The sequence below is a fragment of the Callithrix jacchus genome, chromosome 7 (assembly GCF_049354715.1).
Source record: "Callithrix jacchus isolate 240 chromosome 7, calJac240_pri, whole genome shotgun sequence".
In the NCBI taxonomy this organism is placed as follows: Eukaryota; Metazoa; Chordata; class Mammalia; order Primates; family Cebidae; genus Callithrix; species Callithrix jacchus.
The window spans coordinates 104,172,527-104,198,522 of NC_133508.1; the positions used below are offsets into that span (position 1 = coordinate 104,172,527).

A 25,996-nucleotide genomic window follows, 5' to 3' on the forward strand; every position below is an offset into this window, starting at 1 on the left:
TGTAACTTGTGTGATTTTTTTGAAGAAATGCTTTTCTGCCAGCCTTGATAGATGTTAAGGATTGTAAGAGATGATTTTATATGTAAATGGAGATAACCATAGAAAAGAATATATGGTTAATGTAATCCATTATTATTTCTGTATATTATTACTGGTTTGTTTGTGGGTTTTTTTTTTTTATGTGTTCGGGCTGAGCTATCAATTTCATCTCCCTTTCTGAGTTTATATATAGTCTAATTTCTTACTGTTCTATTTCTCCACCCTCAAATTAAGTATGGTACTCTTATTAAGAGTGGGCATCCATGCATAGTGTTAACTGACATTGTGCATATACTGAATTGACTGCAAAAAGAATAGTCCATGTTAAACCAAAGCCGTTTTTTTTTTTTTTGAAATGGAGTTTCGCTCTTGTTACCCAGGCTGGAGTGCAATGGCGCGATCTCGGCTCACTGCAACCTCCACCTCCTGGGTTCAGGCAATTCTCCTGCCTCAGCCACCCGCGTAGCTGGGATTACAGGCACGCGCCACCATGCCCAGCTAATTTTTTGTATTTTTAGTAGAGACGGGGTTTCACCATGTTGACCGGGATGGTCTCGATCTCTTGACCTCGTTATCTACCCGCCTCGGCCTCCCAAAGTGTTGGGATTACAGGCTTGAGCCACGGTGCCAAGCCAAGGCCACTTTTTAATTATATTTAAAAGATCTTGTTAGCAATTAGAATTGGTTGGTTTTATAGAAATACTTAAAAGATTGATATATTTCTAGGTTTCAGAAATATTTTCAGTTTTGCTTTTTATGATCTGATAATTCATGATACAGCTCTTATTCTTCAGGATAGAATGAATACTCCACAGATTTGTAGATTATAGCCTGGGAATCAGAAATAACACTGATTCAGACATTAATTTTTATTTTTATTTATTTAGGAAGGCGACATGCCAATTCATGAACTTCTCAGCCTTTATGGTTATGGTAGTACTGTTCGACTACCTGAAGAAGATGACGAAGAGGAGGAAGAGGAAGAAGAAGGTGAAGATGATGAAGATGCTGATAATGATGACAACAGTGGCTGTAGTGGGGAAAATAAAGTAAGTCTATATACATATATTCAAGATTGTAGTCTTTATTCTTGTTGAAGTTAAAGTTTTTCTTCTATATTTGGATTACTTGTTTTTATAATCTTTACTCTTCTTGATTTTAAGTGTTAAAAATTAAGATATTACAGAAATTCATAATATAAAAATTGGAAATCCCCTGTAATCTACTCCTGAGAGATTACAGTTTGATCTTGTTATTCAGATTTTTTTCCCAGTGCTTATTCTAATTAATTTATACCAACTTCCCAAAAAATGCTATTGCTTTTAAATAATAAAGGCTAATTGGCAGTTTTTGTTTATTTTCCTTATTTTATTTTGAGATAATTTTAGATTTATAAAAGGTTTAAAGCTAGTATAGAAAGTTCCTGTATATTCTTACCTCAGCTTCTGCTAAGGTTAACATCTTGGTACAGATTGAATTATTAACCAAGCTACAGATTGAATTGTGCCAGTTTTTCTGCTAATATACTTTTTCCTATTGCAGGACCTAACCCAGAATACCATATTACATCTAATATATTCATCTTAGTCTTTTACTTATATTAGAACAAAATATATATGCTACGGCCTTTCATCTGTAACAGTTTTCTTTATATCTTAAAGAAATTTAATTTTATTATTCCATAGGAGGAGAATATAAAGGATTCATCCGGTCAGGAAGATGAAACTCAGTCTTCCAATGATGATCCATCACAATCTGTTGCTTCTCAAGATGCCCAGGAAATAATCCGCCCACGTCGATGTAAATATTTTGATACAAGTAAGTGTTATTGGTTGCTAATACTTGAATATAATTTTTACTATTTGAAGTATTACCTAAAATGCTCATTTTTTAACTGATCTTTGAATTCATTTAGTCTGAAATTCCTTTCAACAGTAGATGGATTTTGTTGTAAGTTATAAATTTAGCAATGCAGGAGCCCTGTTGTTAATGAATATGCTATAGTAATTGTATCATGTACTACTTGACGTTGGGTGTATTTGTTTTTTCCTTGCCCTGTCTTTAAATGTTTGTTTCATGGTCACTTTTTATTTCTCATAGTCTTTCCCTTCGTTGACATTTTTTTCTTTCTTTGCCTCTTAGCCTGTTGTAGGTATATTCATAAGTACACCTAAATTTCTCTACTTTAAAAGGAAGAAAAACACTTGAAGAAAAATAAACTGTCATAAAATATGTAGTAAGATAATATTATCTTGATTTTAAATCAGTTTTTTCCCCTAACTTTTTATAGGAAATCATTTCATGAGAATACAGTTGTGTAGAAAGTTCATGGGTTTTTGGTTTTGGTTTTTTTAAGTGGTAGGGTGTTAATTATTTGGTTAGAAATATCTTGGCTTAATTCATTAGTTACCTTTGAGCATATTCAAATATTTGACGATAGATGTAAAAATAATATATAGGTATATAGATGTAGACAGGATAAGCAGTCATTTTATAGTATTGGTGTCTTATTTATTCTAGATAGTGAAGTAGAAGAAGAATCTGAAGAAGATGAAGATTATATTCCATCAGAAGACTGGAAAAAGGTAGTTAGAACAATATTTTCCCAAAATTTTAGATAAATTAATTTTTTAAAAAAAGCCTAGTGTAATTATTATTATTTTTTTTACTAGCCGTGTATATTGATAAAATTGAAGTAAGCCCTTTTATGACATTTAAATGTTTGGTAAATGTTCAGATTCTTTCTTAACACATTTAGGTTAGAGATACATTTATCTTTTTATAAAATAAAATGAATTGAAAGAATTGGATTTTGTTGAGGAAGTCAGCACTCTAAGACTAGAAACGCATATTTCTGGCCGGGTACAGTGGCTCACGCCTGTAATCCCAGCACTTTGGGAGGCTGAGACAGGCGGATCGCTTGAGCCTGGGAGTTTGAGACCAACCTGGGCAACATAGCGGGACCCTGCCTCATTTTATAAAACAAAACAAAAAATAAATAAAACAAAATCCACATTTCTGATTTAGTCCTGAACTAGTGCTGAATTAGGCTTTTGTTGCCCTGTAAAAAGTATCACATATATATTTTTCAGTATTATGGAAAGCAGTTATGGAGACTTTGATATTTGTTAAGTAAATTTTGTTTAATAGTTGTATTGCAAGTTTTTCATTCTATATTTATAAAAGGAAAACTCTCCAAATGATTAAATTTAATGTTGACATTGATGATAAGCATATTGTATGAAGAAACAGATTTGGCTTCTTTGTCACTATATACAACTTAATTTCTGAAATGAATCTAAAGATAATATATTGAGATTAGTTTGAATTTTAAGTTGTTGTAAAAGAACTGAGGTCTTAGGAAAATCTTATCAAAATGTTATGTAGAATTGGCTGGTTGCAGTGGTGTTTCCCCTATTGGCCTAGCTACTTGGGAGGCTGAGGTAGAGGGGTCACTTCAGGCCAGGAGTTTGAGACCAGGCTGGGCAACATAGTGAGACCCCATGTCTTCAAAAAGTTTTTTATGTACAACTGATTAAATCATTTATATAAAAGAATGGTGTTATTTTTGTTAAGACAGGATTGGCCCAGTATGTGGCATGTGTAAATTTGAGCAAATGTTGGAATTCAAGACAGAAAACAAGAATCATGAAAGTTACTTATTGTTTGTGTGGCCTCTTTGGGCAAGGGTTCTTTCATCCTGTTGATTCCTGTATTATGCAGAAATTCAGATGAAAAAAGCTAGAAACCTTGGGAGTCCTTTTAAATTGCTCTCCCACTACATATTCAAGTTTATATATCTTCAACATACGTTGTTTTTTTAAAATCTGGAGTGTTCAGTAGATTAAGCATTCATTCTTTTTTTAAATGAAAGAAAAAAAGCTCAGAGGTAGAACCCCTTTCATTGCTGGAGGGTATTAATTAGTCACACCTTACTCAGAAAGGGTATAAATTAACCAAACCTTTCTCAGAAAAAAAATTATGTAATAAAGCAGGCAAGAGTGAATGCAGATTGTTTTCTTTCAGTATGATTTCTTGTTGTAAATAATTGTCAGGGTTCAGAGATTTATTTTTTTAAGGCTTATAAGATGAAATCAAATTTTTATAGAAACAGCTTTAAGGGAAACAGCTTTGAAGTCAAACCTGAGTTAAAGTTATAGCTCTAGAACTTACTACTTGTGTGCTCCTGAGAAGATCAAATTTTTGAGCTTTATCTTCTTACCTGTAGTATGGGAATGACAATGTCAGCCTTATGGGACTTGCCAAAAGATTAAATGAAAATTACACATATGATACGTTGTACATAATGATCTTCAAAGAGCTATTTCCTGTCCCTTCCCCGTACTACAGAACAAATTAACAGATGAAAAGAAATGTTCTGAACTGAACAGGGTAAAGGTAGTACCTATCTTTATACTAATCCAGATGTTCTCAACCTTGTTTTTATGTTAGAATCATTTGTATAACTTAGAAGTACTGATTACCAGGGCCTTCATTCATAGATTCTAAATTTACTTGTCCTGGAATGGATCCAGGCATTGATTCTTTAGAAGCAGCCCAGCCAGGGGGGTTACAATAAAGACCCTTTTTATAGTAGAAGACATAAAGAGAGTTCCATTGTAAGAGTGGAGAAGATTTGTCACAAGTTTGTTTCTTTTTGGAAAACTGATCATGCGAAAGATTGGTTTTTCTTACAGGTATAGCAGTAACTTTATTACATAAAGCACATCTTTGAAGTTGTACTGGATAAAATGAGATCCTCACATCAATTGGGGTAACAATAGCAGGAAGGAGACTTCAAATCCTAAGAATTATCTAAACTTTTAGACCATGATTTTGTACCTTTCCTGTCCAATTTTGAAAATGTCAGTAAATGTGTTCTTAACGTTTAGCCATCAGACAAAAGAGGGTTCATAGAATCTTGGTTTCCTTGAGTTGTGAAATTTCACCAGTGGTAGTTTCCAGTTGCTTTTCAGAACAGCCAGTTTCACCCAATCTGGGATTTGACTATATACTGGATTTCCTATTTAATTATATTTGTAGGGAGGAGGTTACTTTTTCATTTTGTATTGTTTTAATAAAAGTCAAGCCATAACCTGCTTATCTATTTTGTTTAGAGTTTCATTCATTTGGCCCCTACTGAGCTTTATACAAACCCTTTTTGTTATTTTTCTTAACCTTGAAGTTCTGTAAGTGTATGTCAGAATTACCTAGATAACTTGTTAAAATACCAGTGACTCAGTCCTGTCCCCAGAGTCTGTAGGTCTGGGGTGGGGCCTGAGCATTTGCATTTCTAACTGTTTCCCATTAGCCATGTGTGGTGGCATGTGCCTGTAGTCCCAGCTACTTAGAGACTGAGTTAAGAACATCGCTTGAGCCTGGGAGGTCAAGGCTGCAGTGACCCATGATCATTCCAGCCTAGGTGACAAAGCAAGACCTTGTCGCAAAAAAACAAAAATCTTTTAGGTGATGATGATGATGCACATGCAGGGATCATATCTGTCTTAAGTGTAGATATTCTGAAAATACCTGAATTTGACTTTGTTTTTTAGGTGTTTTGCAGTTATCTTACTAATGGAATTATCAGAATTCACTTTTATTTCTTTGTCTCTATATTTTGAAGTAAAGTTTGTATTTATTGTTTACATTGCATTTCACCCATTATTACTGATATTTTCATCCAGTCATTATTTATTGTCATTCATCTTCACAGTACTCCTCTGAGGTATTTAATTGGTTATATTTGTATTTTATGATAGAGAAACCAGGAACAGTTTACTAAGATGGTGAAGCTAAAAAATGGATATAAAGTCTGTGTTACTAGATCTTATTAATGTTTTACGTTATTTTTGAAATAGGAGATTATGGTGGGCTCCATGTTTCAAGCAGAAATTCCAGTTGGCATTTGTAGATACAAAGAAAATGAAAAAGGTGGGTTATTAGTAAAGCTACCTAGCTGAATTCATGCTTTCAATGTAGTTATCTGTTACTTTATATGTAAAATGTAATAAGAATATGACAGCCTACTAAGTAACCCCACTGTAACCCCATTGCTTTGTGAAAGAGAACCCTTCATTGTTTCTGTTAGAAGAAATATGTTTACTCAATTTTTTCAGTTTTGTCTATAGAAGCCTAGCCAAAAGAAAAAATTAAATGCTTTTTTTTTCGTTTTGAGTGACTTACAATATCTCAGCAGTTTTTTTCTTTTTTCCCTATATTTTCAATGCTCTGTACTTTAACCCTTTTCTAACCTTTGTAATTTAGTTTTTTAAAGGCCATTTTATATCAGTGAAAGGGATTAAAAACAAACTCGAGAGTAAACAACGATATAAAAGGTTATTTGCTTCTGAAACTTTCAGTAAGCAAAATGGAATACTTACTAAAATGGAGTACTTTGATATTTGTGTTTTTGAAATAATTTGAAAAAACAACTTGTATACTTAAATTTTATATGATTTTAAAAATTTCATTTGTAAGTCCTAAGGTAAGTCATACTTCAGTAACATTTAATACTTAAATTTTTTTTTTTAAAGAGTCTGTTTTAGATTATTAATTTCATGTGAGTTCCAGAACGAACGTTGTGTATGTGTGCTTTTAATGAGTTCATGTGTAGTGTGACATCATTCAGCACTAGAAATCTTTCTTCATTTCTTTTATTTCAGTTTTCTTCACATTTCAACTTAATATACACAAAGCCCTTTGGAGTTTTATTAATAGAAGTTTTTTTGTTGTTTATTTCTTTTTAGCATTCTCTCCAAAAACTTACTTTATATTCTAAGTATGCACCTACTCTCAGGGCAAGCAGCAGGTCAGAGGCAGTCAAGGGAACATCACAGGCCAGTACAGTTTTTGTGATAGCAATATGTTTTAATACATCATTTAAATGTTTAATAGCTAGCATTTATTTTTCAAGGTAATTCCTGCAACATATAGGGACATTGATGGTATCCGTATGGAGTGACTTTATTATATATTGAAATTCTATACATATAATATGTTCTGTGAACAATTGTGTGCACAAATAATTGATTTGTTGGCTTTTCTATTTATTTTTGTAATTAAATCTCAATTTTATGTTTTACTTATATAGTGGTTAGCACATGTTCACCACCGAGTTTTTTTCTGCAAATAAATGAACTGATAGTTAGACATTTGTTTCTTTTTATTAAATTTCTTTTAAATTTTGACAAGATAATTGCGTTTATTTTATACTTACATTTTACTATTTATATTATAGTTGAAGGTAGTTTTATCGAAATATACTTTGTTTTTTTATTTTAGTATGTTTTATTGTATCTCAACAGTGAATAATGATTACATTCTCTTATTTTTTATGCTTAATTTTAATTTTTAATTTTTGTGGGTACATAGTAGGTGTATATAGTTATGGGGTACATGAGATGTCTTGATACAAGCATGTAATATGTAATAACCACATCATGACAAATGGGATATGCATCATCTCAAGCATTTATCCTTTGTGTTACAATCTCGTTATACTCTTTTAGTTCTCTAAAAATATACAATTAAGTTATTACTGATTATGGTTACCCTGTTGTGCTGTTAACCACTAGGCATTCATTCTATTTTTTTGTACCCATTAACCATCCCTACCTCTCTCTTACCCCTCCCCTGCACCCACCTCCCCAGCCTCTAGTAACCATCCTTCTACTCTGTCTCCATGGGTTCAGTTGTTTTTACTTTTAGATCCCACACATAAGTGAGAACATGTGATGTTTGTCTTTCCATGCCTGACATAATGAACTCCAGTTACATCCATGTTGTTGCAAATGACTGCATCTCGTTCTTTTTTTATGGCTGAATAGTACTCCATTATGTATAAGTACCATATTTTCTTTATCCATTTATCTGTTGATGGACACTTTTTTTTTTTTTTTGCCATATGTGTGTATTCTTTTGAGAAACATCTATTCAGATCTTTTGCCCATTTTTAAATCAGATTATTAGAGTTGTTTGATTATTAGAGCTCCTTATATATTCTAGTATTAGTGCCTTCTAATATGGGTAGTTTGCAAGTATTTTCTCCCATTCTGTTGGTTGTCTCTTTGCTGATTGTTTCCTTTGCTGTGCAGAAGCTTATTTACTTAATGTGATCCTATTTGTCTATTTTTGCTTTGGTTGCCTGTGCTTGTGGGGTATTATTCAGGAAAGCTTTGCCCTCAGTCCATGTCCTGGAGAGTTTCCCCAATATTTTCTTGTAGTAGTTTCATAGTTTGAGGTCTTAGATGTAAGTCTTTAATCAATTTTGGTTTTTGTATGTGACAAGAGATAGGGGTCTAGTTCCGTTCTTCTACATATGGATATCCAGTTTCCCAGCACCATTTATTGAAGAGACTATCTTTTCCCAGTGTTCTGTGTCAAAAATGAGTTTGCTGTAGGTATGTGTTTGTTTCTGGATTCTCTGTTCTGTTCTACGTGTCTTATTTTTATGCCAGTACATGCTGTTTTACTGTAGCTCTGTAGTATAATTTGAAGTCAGGTAATGTGATTCCTCCAGTTTTGTTCTTTTTGCATAGGATAGCTTTGGCTATCCTGGATCTTTTGTGGTTCCATATAAATTTTAGGAACTTTTTTTCTATTTCTAAGAATGTCATTGGTATTTTGATAGGGATTGCATTGAATCTTGTAGATTGCTTTGGGTGTATGGACATTTTAACAACATCGATTCTTTGAATCCATGGACGTGAAATATCATTCCATTTATTTGGTGTCCTCTTTAATTTCTTTTGTCAATATTTTCTAGTTCTTTCATGTCTTTGGTTAATCCCTAGGTACTTACTTTTATTTGTGGCCATTTTAAATGGGATTACTCTTTTGATTTCCTTTTCTGATGTTCACTGGTGGCATATGGAAATCCTACTGATGTTTGTATGTTGTTTCCTGCAACTGTACTGAATTTGTCAGTTCTCATAGTTTTTTGTGGAGTCTAGGTTTTTCCAAATATAAAATCATGTGATCAGCAAACAGGGATAATTTGACTTCTTCCTTTCCAATTTGAATTGTCTTTGCTTCTTTCTCTTGTCTGATTGTTCTGATTTTTCATGGTTTAAATTCTAACTGAATGTTTTCCATTTTAACATGATTTTAGAAAGTAATTATACATATGTAATTTTTTTTCAGGAATGAGTAATTTATGAAGCATTCTCATTTTGAGAACTTAAGCATATTAATTTGTGTAAAGAGGATCAGACTAAACTTAGTAAGAATGAGATTGCTTTGGAGGAATTGCTGTGGTAAAGGGCCATTCCTCAGCTTTATAGTTCTAGAAATTAAAACTTTTGTCAAGATATCCAGAATTTGTCTCTACTTAGGGTACCCTTTACCACAAACCAAATTCGTGAAACTGTTATGTAAGCCATGCTGTTACAGATAAACCTTGTCAAAGGGACAGTGCAATTGGTACATTCTTATGGCAAATATTTCACAGGATATTTTTCATCAGTTTCATGACCACAGACTTTTTTTAAGTGCTATAAAACTAAGATATCTATCCTGATATCTTTATTAGAGGGACTACTTAACAGATGAATCAGAATTCTCCTTTTCATTGATACATGGAAACCTCCTTACCTAGTATCTTGGAAAGACATTGACAATTTTTTTCTCTCTGCCATCCGACCTTTTTTATTAGGCTCCAGGCAGATTATACTTTCCTTATTGGTTAGCACTCCTAATTCAAGCAGTTAAATATACATGATTTGTTAGTTTAGAATAATAATGCAGACATGGTTCTTTGGACTTGTATCTATTTTGGTTATAAAATCTCCTGAGCTATATTTAACTAACATTTTCTTAAATTCATGTACATTATTAGTATACTAACCACAATGTATTTTAACCTTTTGTTTACTCATCTTTGTAGCCTTACTACTAAGTAGGTTGATCCTTGCCCCTTAGGCCTTTAGTAAACATTTGATTTGGTGCCTAAGTTAATAGTGGGTGAATTATTTTCGAACTAGGGTTTCCATGTATGGCTTTGTGTACCCCAGCAATCCCGCGGATATAAGAACTTTAGTTTGTGGAGAAGAGAGGCTGAGCAGAGAATGGAAATCAGCAGCAATATATCCAGATTTATTTTATCATGGTAGTTTTATTGTACTTATAATTTAGGGTATAACTAGGATTGTACCAGCAGATTAGAAAAGGAATGATGTTGGCTGGGCATGGTGGCTCACGCCTGTAATCCCAATACTTTGGGAGGCCAAGGTGGGCAGATCATGAGGTCAAGAGATTGAGACCATCCTGGCCAACATGGTGAAACCTCGTCCCTACTGAAAATAAAGAAATTAGCTGGGTGTGGTCATGCACGCCTGTAGTTTCAGCTGCTCAGGAGGCTGAGGCAGGAGAATTACTTGAACCCAGGAAGCGGAGGTTGCAGTGAGTGGCCATCGCGCCACTACACTCCAGCCTGAGCTACAGGGTGAGACTCCTTCTCAAAAAAAATAAAAAAGAAGAGGAAAAATGTTTATTAAGGAAAATTTTCTGAATATTGTCCCTTGAGATGTACTTTAAGGAAAAGTATCTATTTTTGGAAGCAAGAAAAGGTGGAAGGTTTTGAAGTGTGTGTGGGTAAGGAGATAAGATAATGTATGTGAAAATACTTAATACATTGCCTGGTACATAAGATATGCTTAATTAACTGTACATTTCTTTTCATAATAAAAGAAACTTTGACACTGTCAGTTATTCATTGTCAAAATCTTCTCAGGCTGGCTCCTTCCTGTTACATTTACATGTTTGCCTCTTATCTTTGAAAACAAACCAGAACAACATAAAAACTTTGTTCACCTCTACTCTCTAGGTACTCCCCTCTCTCTACCATCATAACTAAACTTTTCAAGAGTTTTTTTTATTTCTTCACTTTCCATTTACTCTTCAATTTTATCCAGTATGGCTATTGCTTCCATCTCTCTACAGAAACAGTTCTTAAAAAATTCACCTCCTTGTGAGTAAAGCTGGCATACCATTTTCAGTTTTCATCCTCATCACTCAACAGAATTTAACCAGTCTTTGAAGCTATTCTTTGAAACACTCTTCCCTTAGCATCTGTGATGTTACCTTCTTGGTATTTCTTCTATTTGTGACTCTTTAATTTTATCCATGTTTTCTCCTTATTTAGAATTCCATTGGCTTTGTCTTAGGTAATCTTCCTTTCCTTTCACTTTTTGAAGCTTGATTAGATTTAGGCTTTAATCTTCTTATGATGGAAATTATGATGAAACTTAAATACTTTTTAAAAAGTAATGATTTTTGTTTTTGTGAAAATGATTTATATACATTATATACTCAAGCATCACAGAAAATCTAAAGAAGAAAGTAAAATTTACCTCACATCCCACCACCAGGAATTAAGCAGTGTTATCATTTGGTGAGCATTCTAGACATTTTTTAAAAAATAATATTGATAGTTAAAATATTGGATTTTAATATGTACCAGAATGCTTGTGAAGTGTTGTAAATCCTTAACACTAGGTGGTAGAGTTAATTGTTACCTCCTTTCACAGATGAGACAGAAGGGAAGTAATTTGCCCAAGGCCATCATACACATACATAGTATGCGGTAGAGATGGTATTCAAACCAAGAGAGCTTGGAATTTGGTAAAGTCAAGATAAAGTCAGACTGGATCTGCAGGGGCATAAAGTGGTACCTCCTCTCTGTTTAAACTGTTTAATTCACCTAGACTATAATTGTTGCCCAAGAAAGAAGTCAGCCAAGTAGTAGAACCACACTGTACCTGAGTTCTTAACATTTGGCTCTAAGTATGAGTTGTTTATTTAATAATATGTTTTAACACAAACTCAGTTTGTCAGTTCTTAGAAATTTTTTTAATATTGTCTTTTACTAATTTAGTATATGAAAATGATGATCAGCTCTTGTGGGACCCTGAGTACTTACCAGAAGATAAAGTGATTATATTTCTTAAAGATGCATCTAGAAGAACAGGTGATGAGAAAGGTGTAGAAGCAATTCCTGAAGGATCTCACATAAAAGACAATGAACAGGTATGTGAATAAGAAACAACTGTTAGAACTTTGCCATCCACATTTATACATGTAAATGCTGTCACTTTCAGTGTTGTTATTCTCTCCACCCAAATTTTTGTAACATTATCAACAGGGAATCTGAGGTTATGAACCTTTTATAAGATACCCATTGTAACCACACTGACTTCATTGTTGCGAAGCTCAAAAACAAAACAAAACCCTTGATGTTTTATTTTGCCTCTATATACTTTTAATTCAGCTTTTTAAAATTCCTTTGGCTATCCCTAAGAAGCTGTAGATACCAAGTTGGAATTCTCATCTCAGATAGTATAGTGTACATGGTGAACCTAATATGTACCATGAACTTAATATAACAGCATTATCTTTTTTACCTTTTTAATCATTGCTTTTCTTTTCTGATTAAAATTATAGGAATCTCAAGAAGCCACAAAGAAGGGATTTTCACTGATACAAAATGAATTTTTTAGTTCCTAGGATACTGTGGCCACCAAGTTTTTATATATCCTACTTTGTACATATTTAAAGATAGTTAATTAATCAGGTTTGAAATCATATTTGTTTTTCTTTGGTGTTCTCTATGACATTCACTAAAGTTATTTTCCTCAAAAAAGGATGAAAACACTGGATTTTTGAAAAACCTTTATTCTTAAGAAATTGTAGCATCGAACTGTTTATTATAGTCCAGTTCACATATTGAAGCCTTTTATTTTTCTAGGCTTTATATGAATTGGTTAAATGCAATTTTGATACAGAAGAAGCATTGAGAAGATTAAGATTTAATGTAAAAGCAGCTAGAGGTAAGTATAAATAGTTTTTATTCATTTTAATGATTTGGCAAAAATTTTTTAACTAAGCTTTTCAGTTTACCTAGATATAGCCTAAACTTTAATAATACTGATTTTTCTGAGTTTGGAAAATACCAAGTATTATCCAAGTCATTATGGGGAGTGGGATTAAGGTCATCCCTTCCTTCTTTGTGAGAAAATACAATCATATAAGTAAAAATACATACTGCCTTATGCTTTTAAGGCATGTTTTATAAATATTTTCTTATTTGATCTTGATAATTGCCCCATGAACTAGGTAGTATGACAGGTAATGCCTTCACTTAAAGGTAAAAATTGATGAGCCTGAGATCTCTAAACTAAAGTAACTTGGCTAAAGCAAACAATAGTTCTTCAGTAATGAAGCCATGAAACAAAATTTGGATTTTTCTTTTTTATACTAAATCTGGCTCCTACCACTCTTCAGTAAGAGTATTACACACACACACACACACACACACACACACACACACTATGTAGTACTCTTACTGAAGAGTGTGTGTGTGTGTGTGTGTGTATGTGTAGTACTCTTACTGAGTATGTAGTACTCTTAAGAGTGGTAGAAGCCATATATATATATATATATAATGTAACAAATAAGAGATACTTATTTATTTAACAAAATGTGAATGCCTTCTAAGTTCTGAGGATGTTAACTATAAACAAAGTCCCTTCCCCTCATGGTGCTTAGATCCTAGGTAGGGAAACTGGAAAATATGATGAATTCTTCAAGGAAAATTAGAGGGTGCTATTGAAAACTATTGAAATGGGACTTAACCTAGTTGGGGGAGAGAGTAGGGCTGTTGGGGAAAGCATTCAGAATGAAGTGGTATTTTTATTGGGATGCAAAAAAATTATCTCAGTAAAGGGGATGAGGTAGAGGCAGGAAATAATTCTAGGCAAAGGAGAGACACCACGCACAAAGTCTGAAGAAAGAAAGACCGTGGCAAATCTAAGGAATCTAAAGGTGGCTAATAGAGTTTGATCATGAAGAATTAAGAAGAAAGTAGCCCAAGTTAAAGCTGGAGAGGTAGGGACCAAATCATTCAAAATACTCTTGAGTAAGTAATTTTTGTCACTTTATCTTTTGCAACAATTAGTAATAGAGCTCAGGAGTAAAATGTTTCCCTCATTTTTACCAGAAAGTTAAGTTTTATTTGCAGTTTTGTTAATATGCAATATTTGGGAGAATATTGCTTAACAGTTTGTTCCTCCCATCTTGTCAGAGGAATTATCTGTTTGGACAGAAGAAGAGTGTAGAAATTTTGAACAAGGGCTGAAGGCCTATGGAAAGGATTTTCATTTGATTCAGGCTAATAAAGTAAGTAATGATAATCTCTTCTTTGCAAAAAGAAATTTAGTTGAACAACTCAAATGGTTATGTATCTTAATTTGCTATATTGTCTAGTGTTAGGGTTTTATAATTAATATTACAATATTTTGGTATTTAGTGAGTAATTATAGTAAGACTGCCTATACTTCCTGACCTATAATTCCTTATTGGTGACTGTTTTCAGTGCATCATACTGCAAGTGTTTAAGAATTGTACTCATTTACAAGCATGTTAATCAACTTTTAATTGGGGTGTGTATGTGCAATGCAGTTCTTTAGAGCTGTTTTCCACAATCTGTGACTGAACATTTTGTGGAGGGCCTTTGAAATAATTTGGAAACTTTAAAGCAGTTTCAACATGACATTATTTGCAATTAAAATATTTATTATGGTTAAATCATGAGTGGTCTAAAATCAAATAGTTAAGATTTAACTTAGTTTTAATCAACATTAATTTAATTTTCTAGTAGCTTCTTTGTCAGTAAATCAGCTTTATATTATAGTTGTTATAATTTGAGGATTTTATTTAACATAATTATTTCATGTTGATAATATCAGTGATGTAATGTATACTCCAGATAACTTTATAATTACTTACAGATTTGTTTTGGGGTTCAGTTCTTAGCAGAAATTAGGTAAGATTTTTAATAGTAACTATATAAATTATATAGCATAGAAAAATGTGTTGTTTCCATGAACAACAGATTAGGACAGGCAGAATTAGTCTTGGAGCTTAAATGTAAGAAATTAATTCCTAGGCTTATGATTATCACATTATTTTTAGTTAATATAGAAATGACAAGGATAGTGGCTCTATGTAATCCTTAAAGATAGCTTCTAAGTTTTGTGTAGTAGCTTGTCTAGGACCATGTTGAAAGTATCTGGGTTTACATCTGAGGCTCTGAATAGTCTTCTACAACATCTCTCTTTTTATACATCTGGATATGATTGGATTGTGTCCAGTTGATTTTTTTGACACATATTTAATATTTTTTGTTATTAATAAAATATTTATAAATCTTGTGGGTTCATTTCTTAAATTTTGTTGTGCATTAACCAGTTCATTCTCCTTTTCTTTTTTAAGCAAGAACTGGGCAGTGAAGAGCCCCGCTCCCAACTAGTTTGTTGTTAATTATTTTGTTGTTGGCACTTTACCTCAGATTATACTAATAGACAGGTTTTTTTTGTTTATCAATAAGTTGATGTTTATTAATTTTTTTCAATAAACATGTAGTAAATAACTACTTTGAGTTGTTACTGGACCACAGTCAGACAAAAAAAAATAAATAAATCTGCCATCAACACTAGATTTACACCTAAGGGTTTAAGCATGACATATTGAGGAAAGACTGAAGAGTCTTGACAGGCTACACACTCAATCCTTTATCATTCTGAAAATTTGCTATAAAAGAAACTAAACAGGTAATCATGACTCCAGGGATAAAACAGCATAAATTAATTAGTTTTCAATGACCAAACTCTAGTTTAACCCCTCATCACCTGTCTGTTCCAACAGCTTACTAACAACTTGTCTCACAAGGTGGCTTAAACTGAGGGATTTAAAAATTTATTGCCAAAATTAAAAAGTACAGATTTACTTGGGGGGAAAAAAAAAGCATTCACACATGGCAACCATTGGCTGAGTAAAACTGTGGTTGCCTCCTTTAAATGAGTCAACTTCTCTTCTGTTCCCACCAGCTTCCCACTCAGATCTACCTGCTCCCTGGAGGCTCCCAAGACCTCCCAAGATTTTTAGTTTTAGCATTTAGGATAACAGAAGACAATATAATTAGTTTCAAAACTGTATACACTTTGGAAAAGTGTGACCTTGGCTTCTTGTAAATATTTGGGACAGTGGCATTTAAATGTTACAAGGTAGAAGTCAACTTATCTCTACGTAATATACTAAGTTACTCTAGTGAACAAAAAGAGGACAGTAATTCTTTAAAAGAGAGAAGACTGGTCTAGTGAGAGTATCAAGTTTGTTTTTATATCTGGAATTAAAGTTCAGATCTTAATAGTAAGTTCTATTATGAGGGCTTTTGTTGAAGATTTTTCATAATCTTAACTTTGCATGCCCCCAAATGACTTTATGTTTTTGCTTTCAGTAAAGTACAGTTGACTTAGCTTGAATCTATCTAGAAATAAGATCCTAGAGGAGGCAAAAAGGAGCTTGTGAGAATGATTTCTTTAAAGCTCTGATTGCTGTCAGTCTCAGAGCAATATGGATCAGAGCTGTAAAGTATAAACGGGAAGAAAGCAAAATACATCAACAATTGTCCTTTAGATGCAATCAGTGCTACAAAATATTTACTTGAAGAGCAGAAATTTGTGGGATAAAGAAGTAACGTATTGCTTCCAAAACACATAAAGACACTGATTTTCCTTTTAAATTCGTGTTGCCAGTGCAGTGGTTCATGCCTGTAATCTCAGTACTTTGGGAGGTTGAGGCAGGCAGATTGCTTGAGCCCAGGAGTTCAAGAACAGCCAAGGCAACATGGCGAAACCCTGTCTCTACAAAAAACAAAAAAATTACCTGAGTGTGATGGCATTCATCTGTAGTCCCAGTTAATAGAGGGGGCTGAGGTGGGAAGATTGCTTGTGCCTGGGAGGGCAAGGCTGCAGTTAGCCATTAGCCACTGCACTCCAGCCTGGGCAACAGAGCATGACTCTGTCTCAAACAAAAAAAAGGAAAGGAAAAAGTTATCAGTATTTTATTTATATATATCAGCTCTAAATCCTCAGTATTTTATTTGTATACATCAGCCCTACCACCAGCTCTCCTGGCTAAGTAGCAAAAAGGGATTCTATCAACATCATTTGTTAATTCTGCAGGCATTTAACATTATGTGAGGGGAGCCATTCAGTTGCACAAATAGGTACAGCACAGTAAGCCACAAGAGTAATTTAGTAAATAAAGCATTAGCATTGTTATCATACTTTTAACTCACTGTGGCATATTCCCAGACTTTCTAGAGAGTAAATTAACTGAGCCTGGATTGCTGTTGGGACTGTTAAGAGAACCTTTCAAAAGGCAATTTAAAGGTACACTCCCTTGGTACTCTGTGAGTAAAAGTATTTGCAAACTGGTACATTTATTTTAGCCTGAATGCCACTTCCAGGTATTTTTAATACAGGAGTACATTTTTATAGTATATTAGGATGATGGTAGCCTTTTAAAAAGCACAGTGCTGAATATCTGAAGACCTGTGGCCAATATATTATTTATCTTAACAGCTGTTTAGAAAGAATAGCTTTCAACATAGCTGCTACAGTGTTGTATTTTATATATAGTATTATATATCAGTTAAGGACTAGCTAGATTTATTTTCAAACTTCAGATGTTTATCACAAAGTAACTTTGTTAAAAAGGAGATTCTTAAAAACAAGCATTTGTTTCTTATAGGTCCGAACAAGGTCAGTTGGTGAATGTGTAGCATTCTATTACATGTGGAAAAAATCTGAACGTTATGATTTCTTTGCTCAGCAAACACGATTTGGAAAAAAGAAATATAATCTTCATCCTGGTGTAACGTGAGTTGAGTTAATTTTTTCCTTAAGAGCTACATATTTATTTTTGCTAAGCTTTTCTAGATTTTTCTTGAGCTAATTATGATTTTGATAATCTTGCTTTTATACACTTGATCTTAGCCAGAAGGCCGAGAAGCAATATAAATAATCTTGCTTTTATAATAGATATTCATTAGTTTAACTTTACCATCTATTATATCTTCATATAAGGCATTTGGACTTCTCAGTATCTTAAAAAATATTGTAAACTACAGTTCATAAGAGACATGCATATCATTAAGGGAAGATATAGAGCATATATTTTTAATATACCCTTGAGAAGAAATGGATCAGAACAGCTGTGAAAGCATGTTTTTTTTAAATTCAGTTCCATTCAGTGTAAGCACATACAGTTTTTTTTGTTTTGTTTTATTTTATCTTTTTTGGAGACATCTCAATCTCTTGCCCCCAGGTTGGAGTGCAGTGGTGTGATCTTGGCTCACTACAGCCTCCATCTCTGGGTTCAAGCAGTTCTCCTACCTCAGCCTCTTGAGTAGCTGGGATTACAGATGGCTGTCAGGATGCCTCGCTAATTTTTGAATTTTTAGTAGAGATGGGGTTTTACTGTGTGGACCAGGCTGTTCTTGAATTCCTGACCTCAAGTGATCAACCTGCCTTGGGCTCCTGAAAGGCTGGGATTACAGGCATGAGCCACTGCACCTGGCATACAGTTTTAATCTTGTGACGGTTGGAAAGCAGTGAGAATAGGAAAAAAGAAAGAATATCTTTTCTAAAACTGTAGGACTGTATGCTCAGTGGAAGCCCTTTAAAGAGCACATGAAATTAATATTTTTCTTGGTCTAATTGACCCCAGGAACCTGAAAACAAGATTTGAATATAGATGATATAAAAGAAAAATCATAGCAATGTAATAAATCAGGTCAAATTGCATCTTATTTTTTGTTATAAGTTTTTTTATAGAGAAAAAGCATGTATATGGTGACTTTGCTTTTCCTAGCTTTCCTGAACCTTTCCTCTAATAAAAGTAATATTTAAGAATTAGTAATGCAACTCTAGTTTAGTCCCAGTGACACAGATACGGGTTGTTATATCCATTATGTAAAATGTCTGATATGCCTAATTCAGTTCCCATATTAAGAGAATTTATTGTCTTTACCTCATTCGATCTAGTTTTCGAGTGAAACATTCCACTACCACTGGTAATTTATTACTTAAATACAAAGAGTATTGAACCCTTTGTCTCTCATGAATTGCTTTAAAATGCTGATTAATTGGTGGAATTAACTTTACAGTACTATTCTTAATTATTCCCTAATGTTTACAGAATAAAAAAATAATGCAAGGCTCTGACTTATTTACTCAATGTACTCCAGTAAAGATGTTTTTAAAGCTGACCAAATAATTGCCTTTGAAAGATGGGCTTGTATGTTTATTTGATCTTGCTCTTCAGGCTCCTAGGCTGCACTGTTTCTTGGTCAAGTTCATTTATAGGTGTCTCTGCTGATCACTTCCTTGGAAGGTCAAATGCTCTAAAGCCCACAGTAAAATGGTTATGATTCATCCTTATGATTCACCCTTGGAAATCATCGGACAATGGACTGTGTACATAGCCTTCCATTATTCACAGCTGGTGATTGCTAAAGTGGAATTTCATAAGTAGCAGTATTCTAAATTTTATCTAATTAATGTTAAATTCATAGTTAAGTTTTTTTTTCATTGGTAGTATTCAAGCATAATGATGCAGAGTATCTGGTCTGCAGAGTATATCTTAAAATAGTCATGGCTTTCAAGCTATTCTATAGGGAAAAGCAATAGTTACATCTTCTATGTTTTCCACCCATTTCAGAAATCATGTTCACACATGAGCTACAGTCTGTCACCATCAGGAGTAACAACATAAGAATGGCCATACTGGGTCAGACCCATGGTTCATCTAGTTTTCTCTTTCAGAAAGCATCACCAAAGTGTGGCTGGCTTAGTTGGTCCTCTGTGATGTCAAGCTCAACAGGTTAGGTAGAGATGTGCCACCAAATGTTCTCATTTCTCTAATGATCTCTCCATAGCTTCTGAAAACTTTTGAAGATACTTTTATCTGTAACTTTGATGACTCTTAAGATTAAATATTCTGTAGGTAGATTGGCAGCAGTTAAAAGTAAACAGTATCTTAACAGTGGTCACCTGGTATAATGGTATGAAGTAAACTAATGTGTTTTTTCCCTTAGGCAGGAATACCATGGTTTTGTAGGCTTCAATTATAGCCCCACTGGGTTTTTTTTTTTGTATAAAGTTTATTTAACTGAAAGAATTTTACTTTTTTACTTGAGACTCTTCCCTTTTAGCTGTGTTATGTCTTCTGTAAGAAGCAGTGACCAAATGGTACATTTCTTTCCAGATGGGGATACATTTTTCTGATTTGCTTCCAAGACCATCTCTTTCTACTAATAGCTACACTTTAAGTGACTTCATAAAACATTTAAGCTAATATGTTTAGTTTTCTCATCCTTCTTTTTTAGGTCAAAATCCATAATTTAGAGCACATTATCCTGAAAGTTCTTTGTTCATTTTGTCATTAAATGGTTGACCTTCTATTTGTTCACCAGAGTGAAACACATTTGCCCCTTTTCTGCCTACAAACAACCTTTAAAAGATTCTATTACACATTGTCCCTGTTTACTACCTGGAAAAATTGGGAGCCCTGTTGGAGATTTCATTGTTATATACTCAGCTTTCCAAATAATTTTTCCAAAAAGTAAAAATTAACTCAGCATAAGTTAGGTTACCTGAATGCTGCTCCAAATTTCTGGATGGTTTGTTTGACTCTGTCCTTTCCTGAACATTCTGGATGCTATTATTTAATCTTATGTAATAATGATGATAATTATTCTTTCATTGAATTATGACTATATCCAAAAATTAAAAATAATTTTGATATCAACTCTTGTTCCTTTGCTTTGGCTTTTAACTTCCTTCATATTATCCATTGCCACCATAACATTATTTATTTCTAGCAAATCCTCGCCATGCATCTGTTAGTCTTAGCACCTGAAGACCCTTTGGGACTCATCACACTTATTTCTGTAATTATGATGAATAGCATAAATCTGAAGAGGTCTTCAAGACCAGCTAATTGAATTCCCCCCATTTATAGATGAGGAAAATAAGGCATAGAATGAATGTAAATTGAGTAGGCCATGGTCATACATTTCTGTGATATGTATTAGTTTTATACCTCAAACTATTAGAAGTTTATTGAAGTCAGGTATCACATCCCTATATTTGTTATATCCCTATAACCCAAGAGAAGATCATACAGGTTGAAATGATAACTACAGTTAATAGCATATTATGGACTATTAACACAGATTTTCAGAAAAATTCCTTAGAACTTCCACTGTTACCTTCTTATTTACCCTGCTTGCACAATTCTAAGAGATGTGTCCTAATATTTCTATTATACTTATTCTGAAGGAATTTTAGGATAAATAACACAATTACAATTTTACTGAGTTTCTGTTCTGTGCCTTGCACAACTTAGGTACCAGTGGTGCAAGGGTAAGCAAAATAGACTAAAATCCCTGTCCTTGAGGAATTCTCGTGCAGTATCTAGTATCAGCAAACTTCTACTAAGAGGTAGATAATAAATATTTTATGTTCTGTAGTAAGAAAGGACTTACACTACTCAGTTCCACAGTTGTTGCAGGAAAGTAGTCCTAGATATTATGTAAACAAATGTGTGTGGCTGGGTTCCAATAATACTTTATTTACAAAAAACACATGGCCAGCCCACAGGCTCTAGTTTGCTGACTTTTATTCTAGTGGTTTAGTAGCACTTTCTGGATTATGAAACATTTTTATATGTATAACCATGTGTGTTAGATAGGAGAGGTATGGTTTATCTACATTTTATAGGCATACACTAAACCTGAGAGAGAGAAGTCTCTATCCCAGATCTTCTCACCCCAACCTAATGTCACTTACCACAGTTATGTAGTTCAGGAATGACTTAGAAAAGAAATGAACTCACACACAATGAGAAAGTGACAGGATAAAGCCAGCAGATAATCCCAGGAATTTAGTTAGCTTCTTATAGCTCAGATCTGGCAGAAATGTATAATACCAAAAATATCTAGGAAAGTTTTAGGAGGTGATCAGTCCTTTTTATATTAGACTCAAATTTGTCTTTTAGGTATTGCCTTAAGGAGCATTAAAATGCCATCTGTATTTGTACAGAAATTCTTTTGTACTCTTGCCAGATATCACCCCTGTCACTTAAGTTAGAGATCTTCCAGTTCTATTTGGGCTACTCTGAGCACTTACCTACAACTTTATACCTGTTTTACAATTTCCTGTGGGTCTCTAAAATTGGTTAAAGCCTTTAAGCATTTTTCTTACAAACATGTAACCAAAAGGAGCTTTTCATTTAAATGTTCAGATCCTGGTGTGATAGATGAAGCACTGGAATGAATGTAAGTGAATATTAGGATATATTTGTTAACAAAGCTTTCCGAATTTAAGTTGTTTTTAATTTTCAGCTTTTTAATAATTGTTTTATTAATTTTAAGGGATTACATGGATCGTCTTCTAGATGAAAGTGAAAGTGCTGCATCTAGTCGAGCACCATCTCCTCCCCCAACTGCATCAAATAGTAGTAACAGCCAGTCAGAGAAAGAAGATGGCACTCTAAGCACTACTAATCAGAATGGTAAGCAAACAGAGAAACATCTCTCTTTCTTTATAATAAGGGACACTTTTCCTTCAGTGACTTGGGAAATTTAATTTAGGTTTCTGTTAAACTTCCAGAGCAGAAAGTAAAAAATTGTAAAGAACACATGAAACATACATAACATCAGCATACATATATACTAATAGAATAGAAAGTAATTCCCATCAGCATCACTAAAAAGTAATTTTAATAAAGCATACTATCAACAGTGACTATTTCTTTTAAGAAATGTGTGTTCTTTTTCAGTAGCATCTCTTTTCCTGTCATCTGGTTGGGTTGACGCCTAAATACAAGTATTTACATTAACTCATAGATCAAACCTCTAACAGTTTCACATGAGGATATACAGATAATTGTGAAATACCTTGATATAGGTAACAAAGGCACTGTTTGGAATATTTAAGTTCTCTTTGATAGCATAATAACCTTGATGAGAAAAGATAAAGCCAGTATCAATCTGTACATTAATATTCTACAGAAATATTTTTCTTTCCAAGAAAAAGAGAAACAAAAGGTATACCAATTTCTGGGGTTCAGATAGCGTTTTCCATTTAAAATATACAGTGGACCAGAGATCCCTGTGCTGATCAGTAGTAAGAGCCAGGGAATTTTGATTTCTTCTTTGATTAAATAGTCTTGTTAAGTAAAAGAGTTCCAAGAAGAAAGTAATAAGCTCCACCACCAACTTCTCTGAGGAAACTGGTGAAATTAGAGATTAGGAGAGTACCAGTGAAGAGCTGACTTCTCCCTGACAGAAACTGGAAGAAAAACACTATGAAAACTTTGACATTGTTCTGACCTTTGGTCTCACATTGGTACTATTGGAGTGCATATGCTTAGTTCATTTCACGACTCCTCTCTGTTCTCTCACTACTTCTAAGAATAAACCACACAAACAAAACTTAGGGCCCAGTAGTTACGTCCTGGTTCAAGAAGTTTCACTGAATTGATGTCTAATGTTTGCCACATTCATTCTAAAGTAGATTAAGAGGCTGAGACTCCTTGGCTCAGGGAGGCAGACAGTTGGGACTACTACTGCTTTTCCTGTTTGTTCTTAACATATTAACACTAAATAAATCATTTTCTTTTCCTTTTTAAAAAACTTTGATGAGAACATGCTTCTTTAGGATAGTGTTCCTAAGTTACTATCCTAAATTACTATAAATTACTCGTAGCTCAAAAGCCACTCACATTATGTACAGTCAAGACTGCCAGCTTTTTCAAAGAAAGGAAGGAACTTTCCATCCCAATATTATAGTACTTTTTTATATGGGATTTTAATTAGTACTTTGAAATCTTACAATTATTTGTGACCTAATCACAGTCTCAGCTAGCTTTTTGGACTTGATCCTACAGAATTGTTCTCTTCAATATCTTATGATGCATAATCCCCATGTGCATTCATGATTTGAGTGCATTTTTGAGTTGATCAAAATATTTTGTTTGATCAAAATACAATATTTGAGGCTCATCCTTTATGTTGAATATTTTTCAGGCAATTAAATTGTAATTATTCAGTGATGATGCATCCTATATTTTACTTCGTATCACTAAAATTTCCATTCATTTTACAGTCAACTCTAAAGTGAACTTTTCTGTTTTATTACAATAATTTTGCTTTTACTTTTCTCCTCTATTGTAGAAGAATTTGTTTTACTTTTAGCACTTTCAAGTATATGCTTGGATAGGGCAACATTAGCTTTTTAACATTATGACAGATATATTTAAGTCTACTTAGGTAAATAGTGTGTGATCTTTTTTTTTTTGAAATGGAGTCTTGCTCTGTTGCCCAGGCTGGAGTGCAGTGTTACCATTTTGGCTTACTGCAACCTCCGTCTCCCAGGTTCAAGCAATTCTTCTGCCTCAGCCTCCTGAGTAGCTGGGACTACAGGCCTGTTCCACCACGCCCGGCTAATTTTTGTATTTTTAGTAGAGGTGAGGTTTCACCATATTGGCCAGGCTGATCTTGAACTCCTGACCTCGTGAGCCACCATGCCTGGTTGTATGTGATGTTTTAAAAGCACAGTTCCCAGAGATTTACATTAAGAATAAAGTCATCATATCTTGCCTTTATATGGTAGCTTACTCAAGCTTTTATAAGAAAGGATATTCATTTTGCTTTTTACATAGTTTCAGAATGTTGAAAACCTTTTGTTAAATCTGAGTAATTTATTGCATTTTTCATTGTTAATTCAGCTTATTTAGATTTCTGGATCCAGTGCTTATTTGCTGTCACATATACCTAAAATGCTTTTAATATATGCCAAATTCTCTTCTTAGTTCTTTACATTTATGAACTTATTTAATTTTCACAACAACCCTGTGTGGAATTTCTATTATGATCTTCATTGTATATATGTAATGAAATGGAGGTAGAGAAAGAGTAAATAATTTGCCTAAGGTCACATAACTAATAAGTAATAGAGCAAGAATTCAGACTGTATATATATATTTGATACCTTGCTTACTTGATAACAATAGCAATTTTACAGTAAGCTGTTTTACAGTAGTTTGCAAATTTAGCTTTTTTGTAATTGTGGTTTCATTTTATGTTTCTTTCAACTTAGGAGTGTCATCTAATGGACCAGGTGAAATATTAAACAAAGAAGAAGTAAAAGTTGAAGGGTTACACATTAATGGACCAACAGGTGGAAATAAGAAACCACTTCATGGAGATATGGATACTAATGGTTATGAAACAGATAACCTTACCACTGACCCAAAACTTGCCCATATGACTGCAAGAAATGAAAACGATTTTGATGAAAAAAGTGAGAGACCTGCCAAAAGGCGAAGGGTAAACAGCAGTGGAAAAGAAAGTCCAGGTTCTTCTGAATTTTTCCAAGAAGCAGTCTCACATGGGAAATTTGAAGAACTTGAAAACACAGATGACTAAATTTTAGACCTATTTTACTTTCTTTGGAGTAAATTCTGGTGTGACTAAAATTTTCAGGGTTGATGGGTTACCTTAAAAAGTTGAATTTCTTGAAGCAGTTTGTTAAAATTTGGAAATTTGAATTGAGTCTTAACTTTAGGAAATGAGGTTTCATAATTCTGCCTTTTGCAGATTTTTTTTACTTTAAAGCTGTCAGACTCTTTTAAGGATATTTTAAAAATTAGTAAATTTGAGTGAACTAAAGATATATCTGCACCTTCTCATTTGATGTATTAATCATAAAATTTCACTACGAGGTAATTTTTGCTTAGTTTGATGGAGGAATGGGAAAAAACTCAAGTCCAAATTTCTGCTTAACACCAGTTTCTCTGAGTTTCTTGAAATGTCTTGTCTTTATAACAGACATTTTTCTTGCCATACAGTTTGAGTATCATTATTAAGGAAACCCTTATGAATCCTGAAAATTATGCTAGCATGATTTTTTTATATATAGAAGTTTAAAAATAAACCAGGTCAGGTTTGTATATGTAAAATTGTTGACATCAATGATGTCTTTCCATATTCTTATCTGGGCTTAAGAAATACATTCTGTATTTTTCCAGATTCTTTGTAGCCTTTGAAAGA

At 33.4% G+C, this 25,996-nt stretch overlaps 1 protein-coding gene across 33 annotated transcripts in view; it reads left to right on the forward strand.

Moving 5' to 3' along the window:
- Positions 1-25,996, forward strand: part of MIER1 (MIER1 transcriptional regulator) — a 63,544-nt gene that overhangs the window by 35,469 nt on the left and 2,079 nt on the right. For 23 of the 33 annotated variants that reach the window (XM_035251824.2, XM_009001445.4, XM_035251820.3 and 20 more), the window contains 10 exons: positions 927-1,088; positions 1,725-1,857; positions 2,560-2,624; positions 5,898-5,970; positions 11,912-12,063; positions 12,782-12,863; positions 14,117-14,211; positions 17,629-17,756; positions 22,316-22,455; positions 25,044-25,615. In XM_035251824.2, the coding sequence (XP_035107715.1) occupies positions 927-1,088; positions 1,725-1,857; positions 2,560-2,624; positions 5,898-5,970; positions 11,912-12,063; positions 12,782-12,863; positions 14,117-14,211; positions 17,629-17,756; positions 22,316-22,455; positions 25,044-25,372 (1,359 nt within the window). In that variant the 3' untranslated portion in view covers positions 25,373-25,615. Of the gene's footprint in view, positions 1-926; positions 1,089-1,724; positions 1,858-2,559; positions 2,625-5,897; positions 5,971-11,911; positions 12,064-12,781; positions 12,864-14,116; positions 14,212-17,628; positions 17,757-22,315; positions 22,456-25,043; positions 25,616-25,996 lie in introns of those variants that run through there. The other 10 variants (XM_078332198.1, XM_078332200.1, XM_078332197.1 and 7 more) reach the window with 2 other exon arrangements.